The 18,331-nt window shown below is 38.3% G+C and overlaps 1 protein-coding gene across 1 annotated transcript in view; it reads right to left on the reverse strand.

The window, feature by feature from the left end:
- Window positions 1-18,331, reverse strand: part of ANKRD31 (ankyrin repeat domain 31) — a 139,179-nt gene that overhangs the window by 9,082 nt on the left and 111,766 nt on the right. Inside the window, exon 24 of the mRNA XM_082374969.1 lies at window positions 16,009-16,111. Coding sequence (XP_082231095.1) covers window positions 16,009-16,111 — 103 coding nt within the window. The remainder of the gene's footprint in view (window positions 1-16,008; window positions 16,112-18,331) is intronic.

The raw sequence follows: 18,331 nt of genomic DNA on the forward strand, positions 1-18,331 counted from the left end.
ATCTAAAAAAAAAAAAAAAAAGGTTATGAAGAACCTAGAGGCAGGACAGGAATAAAGATGCAGACCTAGAGAATGGACTTGAGGACGTGGTGGGGGGAAAGGGTAAGCTGGGAAGAAGTGAGAGAGTGGCATGGACATATATACACTACCAAATGTAAAACAGATAGCTAGTGGGAAGCAGCCGCATAGCGTAGGGAGATCAGCTTGGTGCTTTGTGACCACCTAGAGGGGTGGGATAGGGAGGGTGGGAGGGAGACACAAGAGGGAGGAGATATGGGGATATATTTATATGTATAGCTGATTCACCTTCTTATAAAGCAGAAACTAACACACCATTGTAAAGCAATTATACTCCAATAAAGATGTTAAAAAAAACAAATCAATGAACTTAAAGATACAGATTCAATAGAGATTATCTGCTCTGAGGAGCAGAAAAACAAATAATGAAGAAAAATGATAGAATCTCAGAGTTTTGTGAGAAAAAGGAATCACATAATAAAATTAGAAAACCCAAGTTTGAACAGCTTAAATGTTAATCAAGTGATGAATGATAAACAAAAGTAGTATTCTACTCAAGTCCATAAGCTGCAGGGTAGGCTGGAAGACACAGGGAAAGCCAATGTTGCAGTTCAAGTCTGAAGGTCATCTGCTGAAGAATTCCCTCTTGCTCAGGGGAAGTCAGTCTTTTATTCTACTCAGGCCTTCAACTGAGTGGATGGGTCCCATCCACATGGTGGAGGGCAACCTGCCTTACTCAAAGTCCACTGATTTAAATGTAAATCTTATCCAAAACCACCTCACAGAAACATGAGAATAATGCTTGATCACATTCTGGTCACTGTGGTCAGTCAAGTTACACATCAACAACAATCAGAGCCTCATGGGCCTGTAGAACGAAAACAGGTAATTCAGTATTTGTATTATCAGAGTTCCAGAATAAAGTACAAAGAGAGTGGGACTGAGAGACTATTCAAGGAAATAATGGATAAAACTTCCCTAATTTGGTAAAGGACAAAACCCTACAGACTGAAGAACCTGAGCAAATGAGAAACACGATAAACCAAAGAAATCCATGCCAATACACACTGTAATTAAACTTTAGAGAGGTAAAAACAAACAAAAACAAATCTTAAAAGCAGTCAGAGAGAAACAACACATAATCTAGAGAGGAACTCCACTTGTAAAGACAGTGGATTTCTCATCTGAAACAACAGAGGCCAGAAGGAAGTAGCATTTTATTTTAAATGCTTGCTTATTGTACGTTGAGATATAATTTACATACCACAAGAAAAAAAAAAAACTAAAAACAGAACTACCGTATGACCCAGCAGTCCCACTACTGGGCATATATCCTGAGAAAACCATAATTCAAAAAGAGTCATGTACCACAATGTTCACTGCAGCTCTATTTACAATAGCCAGGACATGGAAGCAACCTAACTGTTCATTGACAGATGAATGGATAAAGAAGATGTGACATATATATACAATGGAATATTATTCAGCCATAAAAAGAAATGAAATTGAATTATTTGTAGTGAGGTGGATGGACCTAGAGTCTGTCATACAGAGTGAAGTAAGTCAGAAAGAGAAAAACAAATAATGTATGTTAACACATATATATATGGAATCTAAAATAAAAAAAAAAAAGGTTCTGAAGAACCTAGGGGCAGGACAGGAATAAAGACGCAGACGTAGAGAATGGACTTGAGGACACGGGGAGGGGGAAGGGTAAGCTGGGACGAAGTGAGAGAGTGGCATGGACATACACACACTACCAAATGTAAAATCGATAGCTAGTGGGAAGCAGCCACATAGCACAGGGAGATCAGCTCGGTGCTTTGTGACCACCTAGAGGGGTGGGATAGGAAGGGTGGGAGAGAGACGCAAGAGGGAGGAGATATGGGGATATATGTATATGTATGGCTGAATCACTTTGTTATAAAGTAGAAACAAACACCCCATTGTAGAGCAATTATACTCCAATAAAGATGTTTAAAAAAATAATAAATAAATTTTTTAAAAAAGTAAAAAATAAGATTTAAATTTACTTATTACAAACCCTAGACCCTAGTCAAGTCTATGAGCACATATAACAGGTTTTCTGACCAGGTCATTCTTCACTCACTCCATTTTCTATACCCAAGATAAAGCTGTAAATCAGCACTGACCTATCTTGGAAGAAAGAAGGCTGTTTGCAGTCTAAAACACCAAGGCAAAAAAAGGTTAACTGAAGCTTCTGAAGGTAGTTATACAAAGCCCCTCTGTGCCTCAATTTCCAATAAATTGGGAATAAAACAGTTGTAAAGATTAAATGAGATACTGCATGTGAAATGCCTGTCTACTGCCTAATACAGAGCAAACACTCAATAAATAGTAGCTGCTATTATTATAGCAGGTATTTATTACTAAAAAGAGTGTTAGGCTGGAAGATGGATGATCAATTTTCTAGGTCACACAAACTTGGTTGTGATCTCAAGCAAGTTATATGGCTTATCTAGATTTCCATCTCCTCTGAGAGGTGAGAGAGTTGATGATCAGCAGGGTCCCTTTTAGCTCTGCCAGTTTAAGAGCCAATGATGCTAAACTGGCTTCTTTAAGCTCTCCGATAGTCTCAGAGATTCTTTTCTTGGAGATTGGCTATATGAGCTATATGTCATTCAACTAATTGAATCTTATTCCAAGGTTAGCACCAACATGCTATCTGTGTGACCTCAGCCGGGCAGTTTCAGATAGACGTATCGCATAGTCCAAGAGCTTTGTTCATAATTCTAAGCAGTACAAATGTTTACATAGTTACACATCTGCATGGATATCTGGCGCTCCTGATAAAGTACCCATTTATCCTTCTAATGGTGATCCCACCCTAATTTGCCTCTGGAGGACCATCCCTTTCCTCACATCTGGTCCATGTGCTTCTGGTGAAATTGTTCTCAACTGTGTGGCTGAACCACACTGACTCCATTTTGTCAGCTCCATCTTAGGTCTGCAGTCCGACCCCTTCCCTTTCTGCATGACTGTACTTTAGCCTACTCACAAGGAATGCGCCCAAGCCAGCTTTTACCTTTGTCTTCATCTGATATGGAAACTGGAAGAATGCCTTTGCTGACGCAGATAGTTAATAGTTCTCTATCAGCTTACCCTTGTCTTCAACTGATATGAAAACTGGAAGAATGCCTTTTGCTGATGCAGGTAGTTAACAGTCATGAGACCCCTCAGGGAAGGGCAGGGAGGAAAAACAGGGGTTCCTGTCAGTGTGGACCAACCACGCTTCTCCCAAGTAGTCAGATTCTATTTTTAGCTTTGGTCCCTTTAAATCCTCCTTACCCTTTTCAGAGGCAGAGTACGGCTATGAATGCTTCTGGATCATCTCCTGATCCTTCCTACCCGTGTGTAAGTTACCCACAATAAACTTCACAATTACCCTTTATGGAGTTGCCTGCTTAGTTTTTTGGTCTTAAAGTTCTTGCTTAGTTCAGGGGATATAATTCACTATCTCTTCCTTCCAACATTAATCTCCTGATTTGTTTAGATCTAGGCCAATCAGTGAACAGGCATTGATTCAGGGTAAGAACACGACCCATTCAGAGTGAAGTTACATGCAATGAGATCTTTTTTTTGCCTTCTGGGAAAGAGTCACATCCAAATTCTTTCCCTCTGGACTTGAATCTGGAAGCATGTAGCTCTGGGATGATGAGGGGAGAGGCTGCTACCATGGAGCTGAGAAATGGAAAGCAAGAAAAACTGGGTGCTCAGTCATGCTTTTTGAACACTGGCTTAAGCCTGAAGAACCTACTCCTGGTCTTTCATGTACATGAGTCAATAAAATTCCTTTTTATGGGGGGTGTAACCCAGTCTGATTTGGGTTTTAAACTGTTACTTACAACCCAAAGAATTTAAACTGTTTTACACATGGTCCAAATGTAAACAAAATAATTCCCTTATTAGCAGGTTTGTTTTATAGACTATCTGAAGCAAGGTATCTCACAAAAGTTGGGAGTGGAGAGCATTCATCCTTCAGGAAAAGCCCATGGAAAATAAGGCTTTAAATATTAATTTAAATTAATTTTGCTAATATTAGCTTAGTTTCATCAGAGCAAGGATGGGCCTGTATGCACAAAAAACCTATTCTCTTTCCAGTGAATGGGCCTTGCCTTAAAAGTCACAGACCCAAACATGGGCACTTGTAAGAGATGGCCAAGAGCACCTGAATAGCTTCATCTTGTCTGTAATCAGAAATTATCACCATAGGGCTCACATAGAGAAGGTCACCAACAAAAGTGCGGAATGATAAGCAGTGGCTCCACAGGAAGCAACCTGCCCATCTTCCCAATTGACATGCTGGAAACAGAGTGGCCCAAACTTGGGTTGCTGAGATGATATAACAAAAGTGTTTGAAAAACAGCGTTTTTGGATGGACATTTGTTAACCTATTAACCCACAGAAGTGGAGTTTGGAGTTTTCAATAAAGTAATGCTAATGTTAAACCTTTTTTTCCTTTTGCCTTACCATTCCCATCATTCACCTTTGTCAAATGAGAAAATAACACCTATGTGAAAGTTTTCTGTAAAATTGTAAAGTGTTATTCAATACTGCTTTGCACTCTGAACTAGCTTTGCTTGGAGCTGATCTGGCTCTCTCTCTCTCCCTTACGTGCTGTAATAAATTAAGATAAAGGGACCATTTTAGGCCCACCTTCTTCTTTTTTTTTAGCAGGGCTGACTTTATCACTAAAGTCAGTAGGGTGTGATGGTTTTGATTTATAATTTTCTCAACAGGTTAGCCATGATATATCCACAAAAGTTATTTGGTTGATATTCTGTCTAGTGGCTATTCACATGGCTTCTCTTTCAAAGGAACAGAGGTCAGGGCAGCCAAAATCCCACCCCCAGATCCACTCAATTTCACTGTCAGCGTAATACACTCCTGACTTTCCTGTAATCTGCAGGACTTTAGGAAAACTGCAAGTGGCTCTGTGGTAACAGAAGGTGCCACTTCCTGGGTAAGCCCATGGACATGAAATTCTGGGAACATACATATCACACCACAAAACTTAGTATTAAGACCATCCCCTAGTTTCTCACAGAATAGCCTCTTTTCCATAATGATCAGACTGGAAGAAACAAAGACCATTCCTTACAAAACACCTGTTCTCATCTCCTTTACCTCTCAACTTCTGCTGCCTTTTCTTTCTCCTCTACCACCTCTTCTGCAACAGGTATCTCTGAACTCCATCTGCCACTGCATTCCCACCCGTTTCATTCCAGCCCATGCTACTAGGATCCGGCACCTTTGGCTGACAACTTCTAGCTTCCAGATTTCTTTGTTGTTATCCACAGTTCCCAATATATTGGCATGGGGTGGGCAACAAAACAAAAAACACATTCATACAGAAAACTGAGCTAAACAGGGTAATCCTCATATAAGAAAATGTAAGAATACAGCAAACTGATTTCAAATTTATGATCCCAGTTTGAATTGTGTTAAGTAACTATACAATTGCTACGTTATCTTATTACATAATAGTACAAGCTTCAAAATTATTTGAATCATTCCAGGCAAACAACATCCAGGAAAGTTAAAGACAAAGAACTTCACTAACTTTTCTTCCTTTTTTGAAGTTGAGTAAACCTTTTCTCCATGTCTACATATGGAAAGCATACCTGAAAGCATCAATGCCAGTATGTAATATTTTTAAAACTCTTTGCTTTTTCTTTTCATAAAAAATTAAACATACATGCAGTGTACTACAGCTACTTAAAATAAGTAAAAATATATTGTGATTTGTATTATCAATCTTCTGAGAAATAAATAATAACCTGTTACTACAGTAGCTGAGAACACAGTTCTAGAATTGAGATACTCTTCTGTGGGCCCTAGTCTGGGCTCACTCTGCATGTCTCCTGCTTTCAGGGCTTTTAGAACTGTTTTCAGTGTTTTACTTTTGTATATACTCTAAATTTGGCCCGAAGGTATGGTTTTACTGCAATCCTCTCCCTGCCCCAACTCCCCTGCTGCCCAGGTAACCAACGATAACAACCCAGGGTATATCATATCCTTCTATAGTTTGTTTCTGTGCTCTAATAGTCATATCACACATTTGTCCATCACTTTTCAATACTTTAATCCTTGCACAACCATGTGAGACAAGAAAGGGAAAGAATCCAAGTAGTTAGGAAACTGAGATTTAGATTTTATTTTTTGATTTAATAATTCATTTATAGTACTCAATATACTCACTGTTACTTAATAGGAACTTAATAGGTTGCACAAGATACAGGCACTTAAATATAAAAGAACAGTGAACTAAAGTTTCCTCACCAATGCAGTCTATACTCTTACTACAATACTTACTACTCCCACCAAGCTTTGGGCCAGTTAGCATAGGAACAAATAAAGGGACTGCAGGAAGCACACACTTAAAAGACCTGCTTCCAAATTGGAAGTTCCCAAACACTGGAGTTTTGCTTCCACTCTAGCCCTCACAGTCATGTTGGAGGTAGGTAGCTAAGAGGGAATGAAGCAGCAAGATTCAGATACTGGATGTAAAACGTTTAAATTTAATATACTTTATAGGAAATGATTTTACTTTGGGTCCATTAGTAAATTGTTACTGTTCCATGGAAAGATCTTAGAAAAACTAAGCTGTTGCGATCTGCAGCAATATGAACTGACAGGTACGGCACTGTAATACCAGGAGCAAACACACACATAGTCTTAAGCAGTCTGACAATATCTACTATTCATTTTTCCCAGTCCTGACTGTGGGGAGGATTAAGTGTACTAGTGCTCGGAAGTTCAGTTCTGCTTAAGGGGCCAGACACCTGTGGCTCTGGAGCCTCAAAGAAACAAAGAGGAATAGGAGGATTTAAAAAAGAAGTTCTATCACTGAAAGAATTTTTGTGAATGAGGTAAAGAGAAATTAGAACCCTGAGAGATAGTAACTTAATCTGTTATTTGGTCAAACAATTACCATCTTCTTTGCAATGATAACTAAGGACATCTACTTGTAGCTTTGTGACAAAGAATTTTTCCATCAGAACTGTGAAAACCACCAATTCACCCCATTAGCAGGTAGGAGCCCTTCTCCCTTTAATTTTCACTTTTACTTGGGGTAGATTCCCTAGGCAAAGTCAGTGCCCTCTGAGATCTATAAATAAAATTTCTCAACAGTAGCACATTTAGCAGCCCAGTACAACAAGGAAGATAGCAATTTAATCGGACATTTGTCTTTTCTTGTTGTCCCTAAGCCCCAACAGGAAATGCACAGCTAAGGAACCATTCTGCTTATGGACAAGGTAGGGAGAAATAAATCTCCCTTAAGTAATATCGCCAGACTTTAGATATTCTGCACAAGTCTGCTTAAACTGAATTGATAGATTCATTAGTAGGCAAAAGAATGGGCTCATGCAACTATTCATGTTATCTAGTGGCCAAAACTGGCACTTCAAAATGACATACTAGTTAGGTTAAAAATAATTTAACTTTTACTGTTCTTTTTCCTGTTTTTTTTTTTTAAACTAATGACAGTGTTTTGTTTTTTTAAAAATTTATTTATTATTTATTTATTATTATTACTTTTTGGCTGTGTTGGGTCTTTGTTTCTGTGCGAGGGCTTTCTCTAGTTGCGGCAAGCGGGGGCCACTCTTCATCGCGATGCGCGGGCCTCTCACTATCGCGGCCTCTCTTGTTGCGGAGCACAGGCTCCAGACGTGCAGGCTCAGTAGTTGTGGCTCACGGGCCTAGTTGCTCCGTGGCATGTGGGATCTCCCCAGACCAGGGCTCGAACCCGTGTCCCCTGCATTGGCAGGCAGATTCTCAACCACTGTGCCACCAGGGAAGCCCATTTTTCCTGTTTTTTTGGGGGTTTTTTACAGTAAAAGAGAACCTTTAATGTATGTCATGAAAACGTCTTTTATACCAGATTTCAATGACCATTGAAAAATGCAATAAATAATGTGAGATAAAATAATTTTTAGACAAAGTAGAGAGGGTTTATGAATGAAGGAAATTCTAAAGGATATAACACAGGAAGGAAACTTGTCCTGGATGGAAAGTTTGAGAAGTGAAATAGAACAGAAAGCAAATAAAGTAGTAAATATGTAGATAAATCCAAATGAACACTGACACTTAAAAACAATACACAATACAAATACTACATATGATAATACACAATTATGTAAGGCTGATGAATTTTTTTTTAAACATCTTTATTGGAGCATAATTGCTTTACAATGGTGTGTTAGTTTCTGCTGTATAACAAAGTGAATCAGTTATACATATACATATACATATATCCCCATATCTCCTCCCTCTTGCATCACCCTCCCACCCTCCCTATCCCACCCCTCTAGGTGGACACAAAGCACGGAGCTGATCTCCCTGTGCTATGCAGCTGCTTCCCACTAACTATCTATTTTACATTTGGTAGTGTATATATGTCCATGCCACTCTCTCACTTCGTCCCAGCTTACCCCTTGCCCCTCCCCGTGTCCTCAAGTCCATTCTCTACGTCTGCGTCTTTATTCCTGTCCTGCCCTTAGGTTCTTTGGAAACATTTTTTTTTTTTTTTTAGATTCCATACATATGTGTTAGCATACGGTATTTGTTTTTCTCTTTCTGACTTACTTTACTCTGTATGACAGTCTCCAGGTCCATCCACCTCACTACAAATAACTCAATTTCGTTTCTTTTTATTTTCCTCTGTTTTTGAAAAAAATTCCCTTAATATATCAAAAGCAGAAATAATCAGATTCATTATTTTCACTGATGGTTCAATTCTGACACATCCCTAACCCATTTTACTTCTCTGGTTCTCAGTTTCATCATCTGTAAAACAGGTCCAAGACTAGCTGATCTATTAGGTTCACTTACAACTTGAAAATTATTGAACTCAGACTTCCAGAACTTGTGCTTACAAACTAAGCATTCTACACTTCATTACGATTATGGAATGAAACATCACTTGCTCTAGTTATAAATGAAAATTAACATACTTATGTATACATTCTCATCCTGAATCAGAAATATAATTCCAATCAAAGGCAAAATGATTAAGAATAATTTTAATGAACTGTAAAAATACATCTGCTCTAGTTATGATGGGGAAAAATTCTACTATGGCTATTTAAATACAAAGTTCAGGGACTTCCCTGGTGGCGCAGTGGTTAAGAATCCACCTGCCAATGCAGGGGACACGGGTTCAAGCCCTGGTCCGGGAAGATCCCACATGCCACGGAGCAACTAAGCCCGTGCGCCACAACTACTGAGCCTGTGCTCTAGAGCCCACGAGCCTCAACTACTGAGCCCGCGCACCGCAACTACTGAAGCCTGCGTGCCTAGAGCCCATGCTCTGCAACAAGAGAAGCCACTGCAATAGAAGCCCGCGCACCGCAATGAAGAGTAGCCCCCGCTCACCGCAACTAGAGAAAGCCCATGCACAGCAACGAAGACCCAGTGCAGCCAAAGAAAAAAAAATAAAGTTCAGTGTCTTCTGATAAATGAAGGATCCCAAAGGATAAATATGGTGATAGAGTATTACATGATTGGATATCTAAAACTAAATTAATAATTTGGCACAGATTTACATTGATAATATCAAAAGCCATCTGTGGGGCTTCCCTGGTGGCGCAGTGGTTGAGAATCTGCCTGTCAATGCAGGGGACACGGGTTCGAGCCCTGGTGTGGGAAGGTCCCACATGCCGTGGAGCAACTAGGCCCGTGAGCCACAACTACTGAGCCTGCGCGTCTGGAGCCTGTGCTCTGCAACAAGAGAGGCCGCGATAGCGAGAGGCCCGCGCACCGCGATGAAGAGTGGCCCCCGCTTGCCGCAACTAGAGAAAGCCCTCACACAGAAACGAAGACCCAACACAGCCAAAAATAAAAAAAAAAAAAAAAAAAAAAAGCTATCTGTGAAAACTGTACTGGAATCAAGAAATAGACTTATTATATTTAGAAGTTTAAAACTATTTAGGCCCTCATTGTTCAGGGGAAAATTGAAATTAATAGGTGGTTCTTTAAGCTGAATTAGGTTTGATTTTATATGTAAAGTGTTCAGGTTTTCTGTGTCTCTGTCGTACAGACGTGAACCTTGGAGTTCTACTAAAAAGAAGCTCCTAAATGTCCTAATGTATGTAAAATAATCTGGCAGGGGGTCTGGCACATGGCAAATGCTCAACAGGTAATTTGTTTTCTTCTCTTTTCCTCCCCTATCAGTAGATATAAAATACCAGGATGAAAAAAAATACGATTAAAATAATGAAAAAGGATCAGGAGTTTAAACAGGAGCTGAAATAAACACCCTCTGCTCTGTTATCAGGCACCCATCTTCCTTGGCTGTTTAAGAAGTTCTTAACCACATAAAACAGAAGCACCTGTGAATGTTTGTGTTCTATTACATATACTTTTACAGAGAAATGAAGCACAATAACAGCACTGAAATGAAGAAAACTCTTTCTTTAAAGTCATTTATTCACAACAGATTGTAAGTAGGTCAAAGACCGTTTTCATTAAAAACAAAAAAAGTCTATTTTTTTTCTGAAAAAGCATGTTCTATTTTCAAATGAACAAGTGATGTTAGATCTTCCTGAGAGAAAATTATAAATTAAATAATCAGTGTGCATTAAATGATAGCCTGGGAAAAGAAAGGCCTCAGGAGATACTCTTTTTTTGTTTGTTTGTTTTGCTTAGATGAATACATTCAGCTTCATGTGTTTTGAGTGTCTTGGTACTATGGTGACAGGGGACATAAACATATAAAACTGGCTTTCCAGGAAAATAATGAAATGTGATCTATATTAACAGAATGTTTTTCTAAAGAACTTTGTGAAAAATATGTCAATATGTTTATACATAATGTTCACATTATGTAATAGAAGTTTTGGAAATGTTCATTTTTCCCATTCCAATATATACTGAAATATCAATGAAAATTCCCTCAATAACACAAAGGAGGAACTACAGCCAAGTAGGCAGAGGGGAGAGAGGCTTGGGAGGAAGCTGTGAAATTTTAAGGGAAAATGCATCATAGACTCACTCCATTTTAAAGCTTATAAAGGACTTTAGAGATAGATATTTCAGGGATTTCATCAACAGAACTTCATTTTTAAAGATTAGCATTGGTATGTTTACAATCTTTCATTAGAAACAACATATATCCTCAAATGTGTTAATATACCACATTTTAACATCCTGGAGTCCATCAATACATTGCCTCAAGTTGCCAAGTTATCTAGTTTTTGTGTAGAACTCAAATAAATAAGAAGCTCTTCCATTATCTCTGACTTACTGAAGCAAGTCATTTTATCACTTATCTTCATGACTCATGATTTTCTTGATACCATGAATCCAAAATGATATGTAGAATTAAACTGGATGAGGGGAAAGGAGAAATAGTTCTCTTTTAAATTTCTGGTTGAGAAAATGTGGAGGGCCATCATTCTTTTTTCTTGTTTTTTTGAAGTATAGTTGATTTACAATGTTGTGTTAGTTTCTGGTATACAGCAAAGTGATTCAGTTATACATATATATATTCTTTTTCATCTTCTCTTCCATTATGGTTTATTAAAGGATACTCAGTATAGTTCCCCATGCTATACAGTAGGACCTTGTTGTTTATCTATTTTACATATAGCAGTTTGTATCTGCTAGTCCCAAACTCCTAATTCATCCCTCCCCCACCACCCCCTTTCCCTTTTGGTAACCAGAAGTTTGTTCCCTGTCTGTTAGTCTGTTTCTGTTTCACAAATAAGTTCATTTGTGTCATATTTTAGATTCTACATATAAGTGATATCAGGTGGCACATGTCTTTCTCTTTCTGACTTACTTCATTTAGTATGATAATCTCTAGGTCAATTCATGTTGCCGCAAATGGCATTATTTCATTCTTTTTTATGGCTGAGTAGTAATTGTGTATATATACTACATCTTCTTTATCCATTCATTTGTTGCCGATGGACATTTAGGTTGCTTCCATGTCTTGGCTATTGTAAATAGTGCTGCTGTGAACATAGGGGTGCATGTATCTTTTCGGATTATAGCTTTGTCCAGATGTATGCCCAGGAGTGGGATTGCTGGATCATATGGCAACTCTATTTTTAGTTTTTTAATGAACCTCCATACTGTTCTCCATAGTGGCTGCACCAATTTACATTCTCACCAACAGTGTAGAAGGGTTCCCTTTTTTCCACACCCTCTCCAGCATTTGTTATTTGTAAACTTTTTAATGATGGCCATTCTGACAGGTGTGAGGTGATACCTCATTGTGGTTTTGATTTGCATTTCTCTAATAATTAGCGATGTTGAGCATCTTTTCATGTGCCTATTGGCCATCACTATGTCTTCTTTGGTGAAATGTCTATTTAGGTCTTCTGCCCATTTTTTGATTGGGTTGTTGAGTTGTATGAGCTGTTTGTATATTTTGGAAATTAAGCCTGAAGGGCCATCACTCTTATACCTCACAGTTAGACAGAAAATTCAGATAAGGGAGATTAATTCAGATAAAGGAGATAGTATTAACTAACCAAAATCCCATTTACCATTTGTTGAATTCTTCACCACAAATTCTGTTATAGCCTGTGAGATCTAGGAATGTCCACCTATGAGGACAGTCAACCATAAGTAAATTCAGTTTTAAAATAAGCAGTCCTTTGGATCATATTCATGCTTCCATTCACTCATTCATTTATTCAATGAACATTTTACTTGGAAGCTACTATATGCCAGGCATCGGGAATATAATAGGAAGCAAGAGCCCACAAAAATCTCTCTGAACTCAAAGATCTTCTCAGTCTATCAAGGGGTTAAGATTAGGTAACCAGCAATTATTTATAATATAGAGTGATATACGTAAGATTTAACTATCTATTTACACAATAGTAAGCTAGAAACTATACAGTTAAAAACTTAAAACTGAAAGTTTCTCTCTCTCTCTTTTTTTTCACCTTGTCCAAATTTCATTTTTTCCAACAGTTATTTGCTTGGTTCCTGTACTAGGTCATCTAAACAAGGCATGTCTGAAAGTGAAAGGGAGTGGTACTACTAACTTTGCTGGATTAGGGACTGCCCTGGTCAAATGGGGATACATGGTCATCCTAGTGATGGGAAATGTAAATATCTCTTCCTAGTCCACTTTTTCCAAAAAACAGTATTCTGAAGAGTGTGATCATCAAAAAGCATAAGAGAACAGATATGTTCATGATCTGAAGTAGGCTAATTAAATCCACGTGGACATGTTTTTCCTTTGGACTTTATGGTCTCTATGGTGTCAGAGCCACAACTTCCATGACCACATTTTGATATGCAGAAGAGGGGAAAAGATTCTCTCCAGAATGCTTTGTTTGTAATAAGGTTAGAGACTTTACATTTTTCTAACTTACCAGGTCTTTGGATTTCTGTCAGGTACCACAAAACCAGGTACAAAAGAATCCTAAATCAAGGATGTTCCAACAAAACTTCAACAGCAGCCTACGGATGCCTGCAGGGACCTGTCTATAGATTCCTAGGTCCAGATCAAGGTAGCAAGATGCTGGTTGGCATACTGGCGCCTCCACAGTTCTCAAATTAGCACTAACATTTTCTGAAATATCTAAAGGAAAGAAAATTCAGGATTTCTGGACAGAAATTAGTAACAAGAAACTGTTTATACGGCAGGCAACAGAAGCAGCAATTCAGAACCCATTTTTTATTTCATGCTCGTTTAGCAGAGGAACTGTGAGCCCTCTGAGGAAGAAGATGCATGGCTGGGGCTGGAAGTACGTGCCTGGAGCTAGAAAATCTGAGGAGCAGATATCCTTTCTGATATGAGGACGAACCTATATATTTCTGCTTTGACTCTTAAGGGTAGAAACTAGGAGAAAGGGTTTGCTTGACTTTCCTTCAAGTGTGTGTGGGCGCACGTGCACGAGACAGAAAGACGAGAGAGACAAGAGAGACAGAGAGACAGAGAGCTTGAGTGTACAAGCACAAGAGTGGGTGTGCTTTGGAATCAAAGTGAAGGGCTGAATATTAAGAATTTTCAAATTATTACCTGCGTAAGAAATCAGATACTACTAGTCATTCAAAGTCAACAGTCAGGCTGGCTGCATAAGAATCACTCCTAAAAACTCAGGTTCCTTGGCCTATCTCTAAGATTAGATTAGGTAAGGAACCAAAGACCATGAATTACTACAACTCCTTCCAGTTTCTTAAGCCCTTTAACTTCCCCACAATTGTTTTATTTTATGTGTTTCCCCAAAATGATGAAAAATACTTTTGAGGCTATCCTTAGAAAACTGGGGAAAATGCATCTTAATCTGAAGCCAGTTTTTGAGACAAAGGTTAGAGTGAATTCAGTATAAAGTTAGGAAAGTACTTTGCATCATTGGGATTTGTTGTAAGGAAAGGAGTAACCCTGGGAAACCCCTGGTTAGGGGTTTGTGACAGTAATCCTGTTCGGTTCTTGACTCTGGTTGTCACAGAATTATCATTTTCTGTTTTGTACCTCCTCTCCTCATATATTGTCCCCAACTGGTCTAAGACAGGGAAACTGGGGGAAAAAGAGGGTGCACTGCAGCAGAGAAGGGTGATATAACATTAGTTATGTCTGCTTTTCATAAATGTGTGCCGCCCTTTCCAATAACTTCAAAATCGGCTGCTGATTGGTGAAGACCACATTCTCTTCAGTTTTCTGAGGGTTTATTCCATTAGATGAAGTGTATTAGTGTACCCTAACAAGCAAAGACTTAATTCTAGTATCTAGGATCTATTTTTAGAAAATATGGAAAACTAACCAAATCATGCCTGCAGGAAGGAAAAAAATACCATTTTTCCCTTTTACATGACACTTAAAAAAATCTAACTAAAGTAAGCACATCACAGATTCAGAGAAAGGAATTGTGAGGGAAGGTGTCATTCTTCTAGAATTTAAGTTAAATGGTGTTTAAACGGAGTGCTGTAACAAAAAAAAAGAAAATAACAAGTTTTGGTGGAGATGTGGGGAAACTGGAACCCTTGTACATTGCTGGTAGGAATGTAAAATGATTCAGTTGCTGTGGAAAATAGTAATGGCTGTTCCCCCAAAAGTTAAACATATAATAACTATATAATATAGCAATTCCACTCCTTGGTATACACCCAAAAGAACTGAAAACAGGTATCCAAACAAATATATGTATACACCTGTTAATAGCAGCACTATGTCCAATAGCCAGAAAGTGGAAACCCAAATGTCCATCAAAGGATGAAGAAATAAGTAAATTGTGGTTTATATATATATGCAATGGAAGCCATAAAAAGGAATGAAGTACTGACAGATGTTACAATGTAGATAATCCTTAAAAGCATTATGCTAAGTGAAAGATGCCATACACAAAAGGTCATATATTGTAGGATTCCATTTATATAATATATTCAGACTAGGCAAATCCACGCAGACAGGAAGCAGACTGGTAGTTCCCAGGGACTGGAGGGAGTGGGGAGTGGTAAGTAACTGCTGAATGGGTATGGGTTTCTTTTTGGGGTGATGAAACTGTTTTGGAACTACACAGAGCTGGTGGTTGTAAAACACTGTCAATGTACTAAATGCCACTGAATTGTTCACTTTAAAATGTTTATTTGATGGGCTTCCCTGGTGGCGCAGTGGTTGAGAATCTGCCTGCCAATGCAGGGGACACGGGTTCGAGCCCTGGTCTGGGAAGATCCCACATGCCATGGAGCAAATGGGCCCGTGAGCCACAACTACTGAGTCTGCGCGTCTGGAGTCTGTGCTCCGCAACAAGAGGCTGTGACAGTGAGAGGCCCGCGCACCGCGATGAAGAGTGGTCCTCGCTTGCCGCAACTAGAGAAAGCCCTCGCACAGAAACGAAGACCCAACACACCCAAAAATAAATAAATTAAAAAAAAAAAAGTTTATTTGAATGTCATGTGAATTTAACCTGAATGGAAAAAAAAAAAAGACAAGTGCAATGCCTTCTCAGCAGATGTGGGTGTGTTTTTCCCACAACTAAGAAACAGGTGTTGGTCTGCACATACCTGGAAGACAAGGTTGATGTTGCTGAGGTACCAAGTTTGGGTCTGGAGGCAAGGGTAATTCCTCAGAAATATACTTTAAAAGTTCCTTCCCCTGGTATGTTACCTGCACATAATTAAACACAGAACTTCAAAATCATATATTTTATAAGAAGCAAATACACCTTTCTCCTGCAAATTGTAACTCCAGTAAAGTATTGACTGTTGTACATTATGTAGTGGCAAACTAGCCCACAGCCAAATCTGGGCTGCCATCTTTTTTGTAAATAAAGTTTTACTAGAACACAGTGATACCCATTCATTTACTTAACATCTATGGCTGCTTTTATGCTACAACAGTATGGAGTAGTTTTGACAGAGACCATATGCTCACAAAGCCTGAAATATGTATTATCTGGCCCTTTACAGAAAAAATTGCTGATCCCTGATATGTATCATTAATTCTCTCATATGTTCACTTATTCAACAAATATTAATCCAGCACCTGCTACTTTATAACTTTAAAAAATTAATGTTGCATTAATAAAATTAAGTCATAAAAGTAAAATGGCACTTTTCAAGAAATCAGATACACAACTGGTTAGATTAACTGCATTTTAGGTCTATATATCAAAGTTTTTTTGTTTTTCTTGGTTTTTTTTTTGAACTTAGTTATTGTTTATCAGCCCAAAAGGTCAGAGCTTAGAAATATGTACATACAAATGGGCTGGACTGAGGAGGACTGGCAAACACCTGCCAGAAATGTTCTGAGACCAAGGGTCTTTGCATCCTCCGGACTTAGTTCTAGAGCAGTCTAATAATATACTCCCAGAAGCTAGGTTCACTATGGTTAAACCAGCAAGTCTCAACTTGGACATCCCTTCCTCCAGGATGCCTTCCTATAACTGCTAAGCTCAAGTAATGACCCTCTTCTAGGATCCCATAAAGTCTGTGCTAATATTTCTGTCAAGGCACTTACCCCACTTAAAGGAAGTTATGTATTAATGTGTCCGTTTCCACTAAACTATAGGCTCCTTGAAGAAGGATCTGTATAATATTACTTTTTATTCTCTAGCTCTTCATACAGTGCCTGACAATACTAGGAAAAATCTCTTAAGTCCCAGCTCTTAAGCAAAATTCTTAAATTCTCTGAGCCTGAGTTTGTGCACCTGTTAAATGAGTATCTCCAGATTTTTAAGTTGTGAGGAGTAAAGGAGATAATATATATGATAATATATACTTTTGGCATGCTGTCTAGCACATCCTGAGTGCTCAGTAAATGCTTGTTACTGAACAGAGCGAGGAAGGCCTAAGGAATACAGAATGGTTAGGCAGCCTTTTAGCTCAATCCTATGACTAAACAAAGCTTGGTAATGTTAATGGAACAGACCTGGCCTACTCAGTATGCTAAACCCTCCTCACTTGCCAGGGAAAAAGAGCGATGAGGCCACTGAATGCCGCCTGTCATTTCTCCAAACAACTAACATTTAAAAACAATGGATTTTGAACATTCATCCAAAAACAGCAGAATACACATTCAAGTGCACATGGGACATTTTCCAGGATAGATCACATACTAGGCCACAAAACAAGTCTCAATCAATTTAAGAAGACTAAAATCATATCAAGCATCTTTTCCAACCACAACACTATGTGACTAGAAATCAACTACAAGAAAAAAAAACTGCAAAATATCTCCACAAACACGTGGAGGCTAAACAATATGCTACTAAACAACCAACAGTTCACTGAAGAAAGCAAAGAAGAAAAACAAAATACCTAGAGACAAATGAAAACAAAATCATGATGATCCAAAATCTATGGGATGCAGCAAAAGCAGTTGTAAGAGGGAAGTTTATAGTGACACAAGCTTACCTCAGGAAACAAGAAAAAATCTCAAATAAATGACCTAATCTTACACCTAAAGGAACTAGAGAAAGAAGAACAAACAAAACCTAAAGTTTGTAGAAGGAAAGAAATCATAAGGATCAGAGCAGAAATAAATGACACAGAGACTAAAAAAAAAAAAATAGAAAAAGTCAATGAAACTAAAATCTGATTCTTTGAACAGATAAAATTGATAAACCTTTAGTCAGACTTATCAAGAAAAAAAGGGAGAGGGCCCAAGTCAATAAAATCAGAAATGAAAAGGAGAAGTTACAACCAACACCACAGAAATACCAAGGATCTTAAGAGACTACTACAAACAACTACATGCCAATAAAATGGACAATCTAGAAGAAATGGACAAATTCTTAGAAATGTACAATCTCCCCACACTAAACGAGGAAGAAATAGAAAATCTGAATAGACCAATTACCAGCAATGAAATTGAATCAGTAATTTA

The sequence above is a fragment of the Balaenoptera borealis genome (genome assembly GCF_965194805.1).
Source record: "Balaenoptera borealis genome assembly, chromosome: 2".
Taxonomy (NCBI): domain Eukaryota; kingdom Metazoa; phylum Chordata; class Mammalia; order Artiodactyla; family Balaenopteridae; genus Balaenoptera; species Balaenoptera borealis.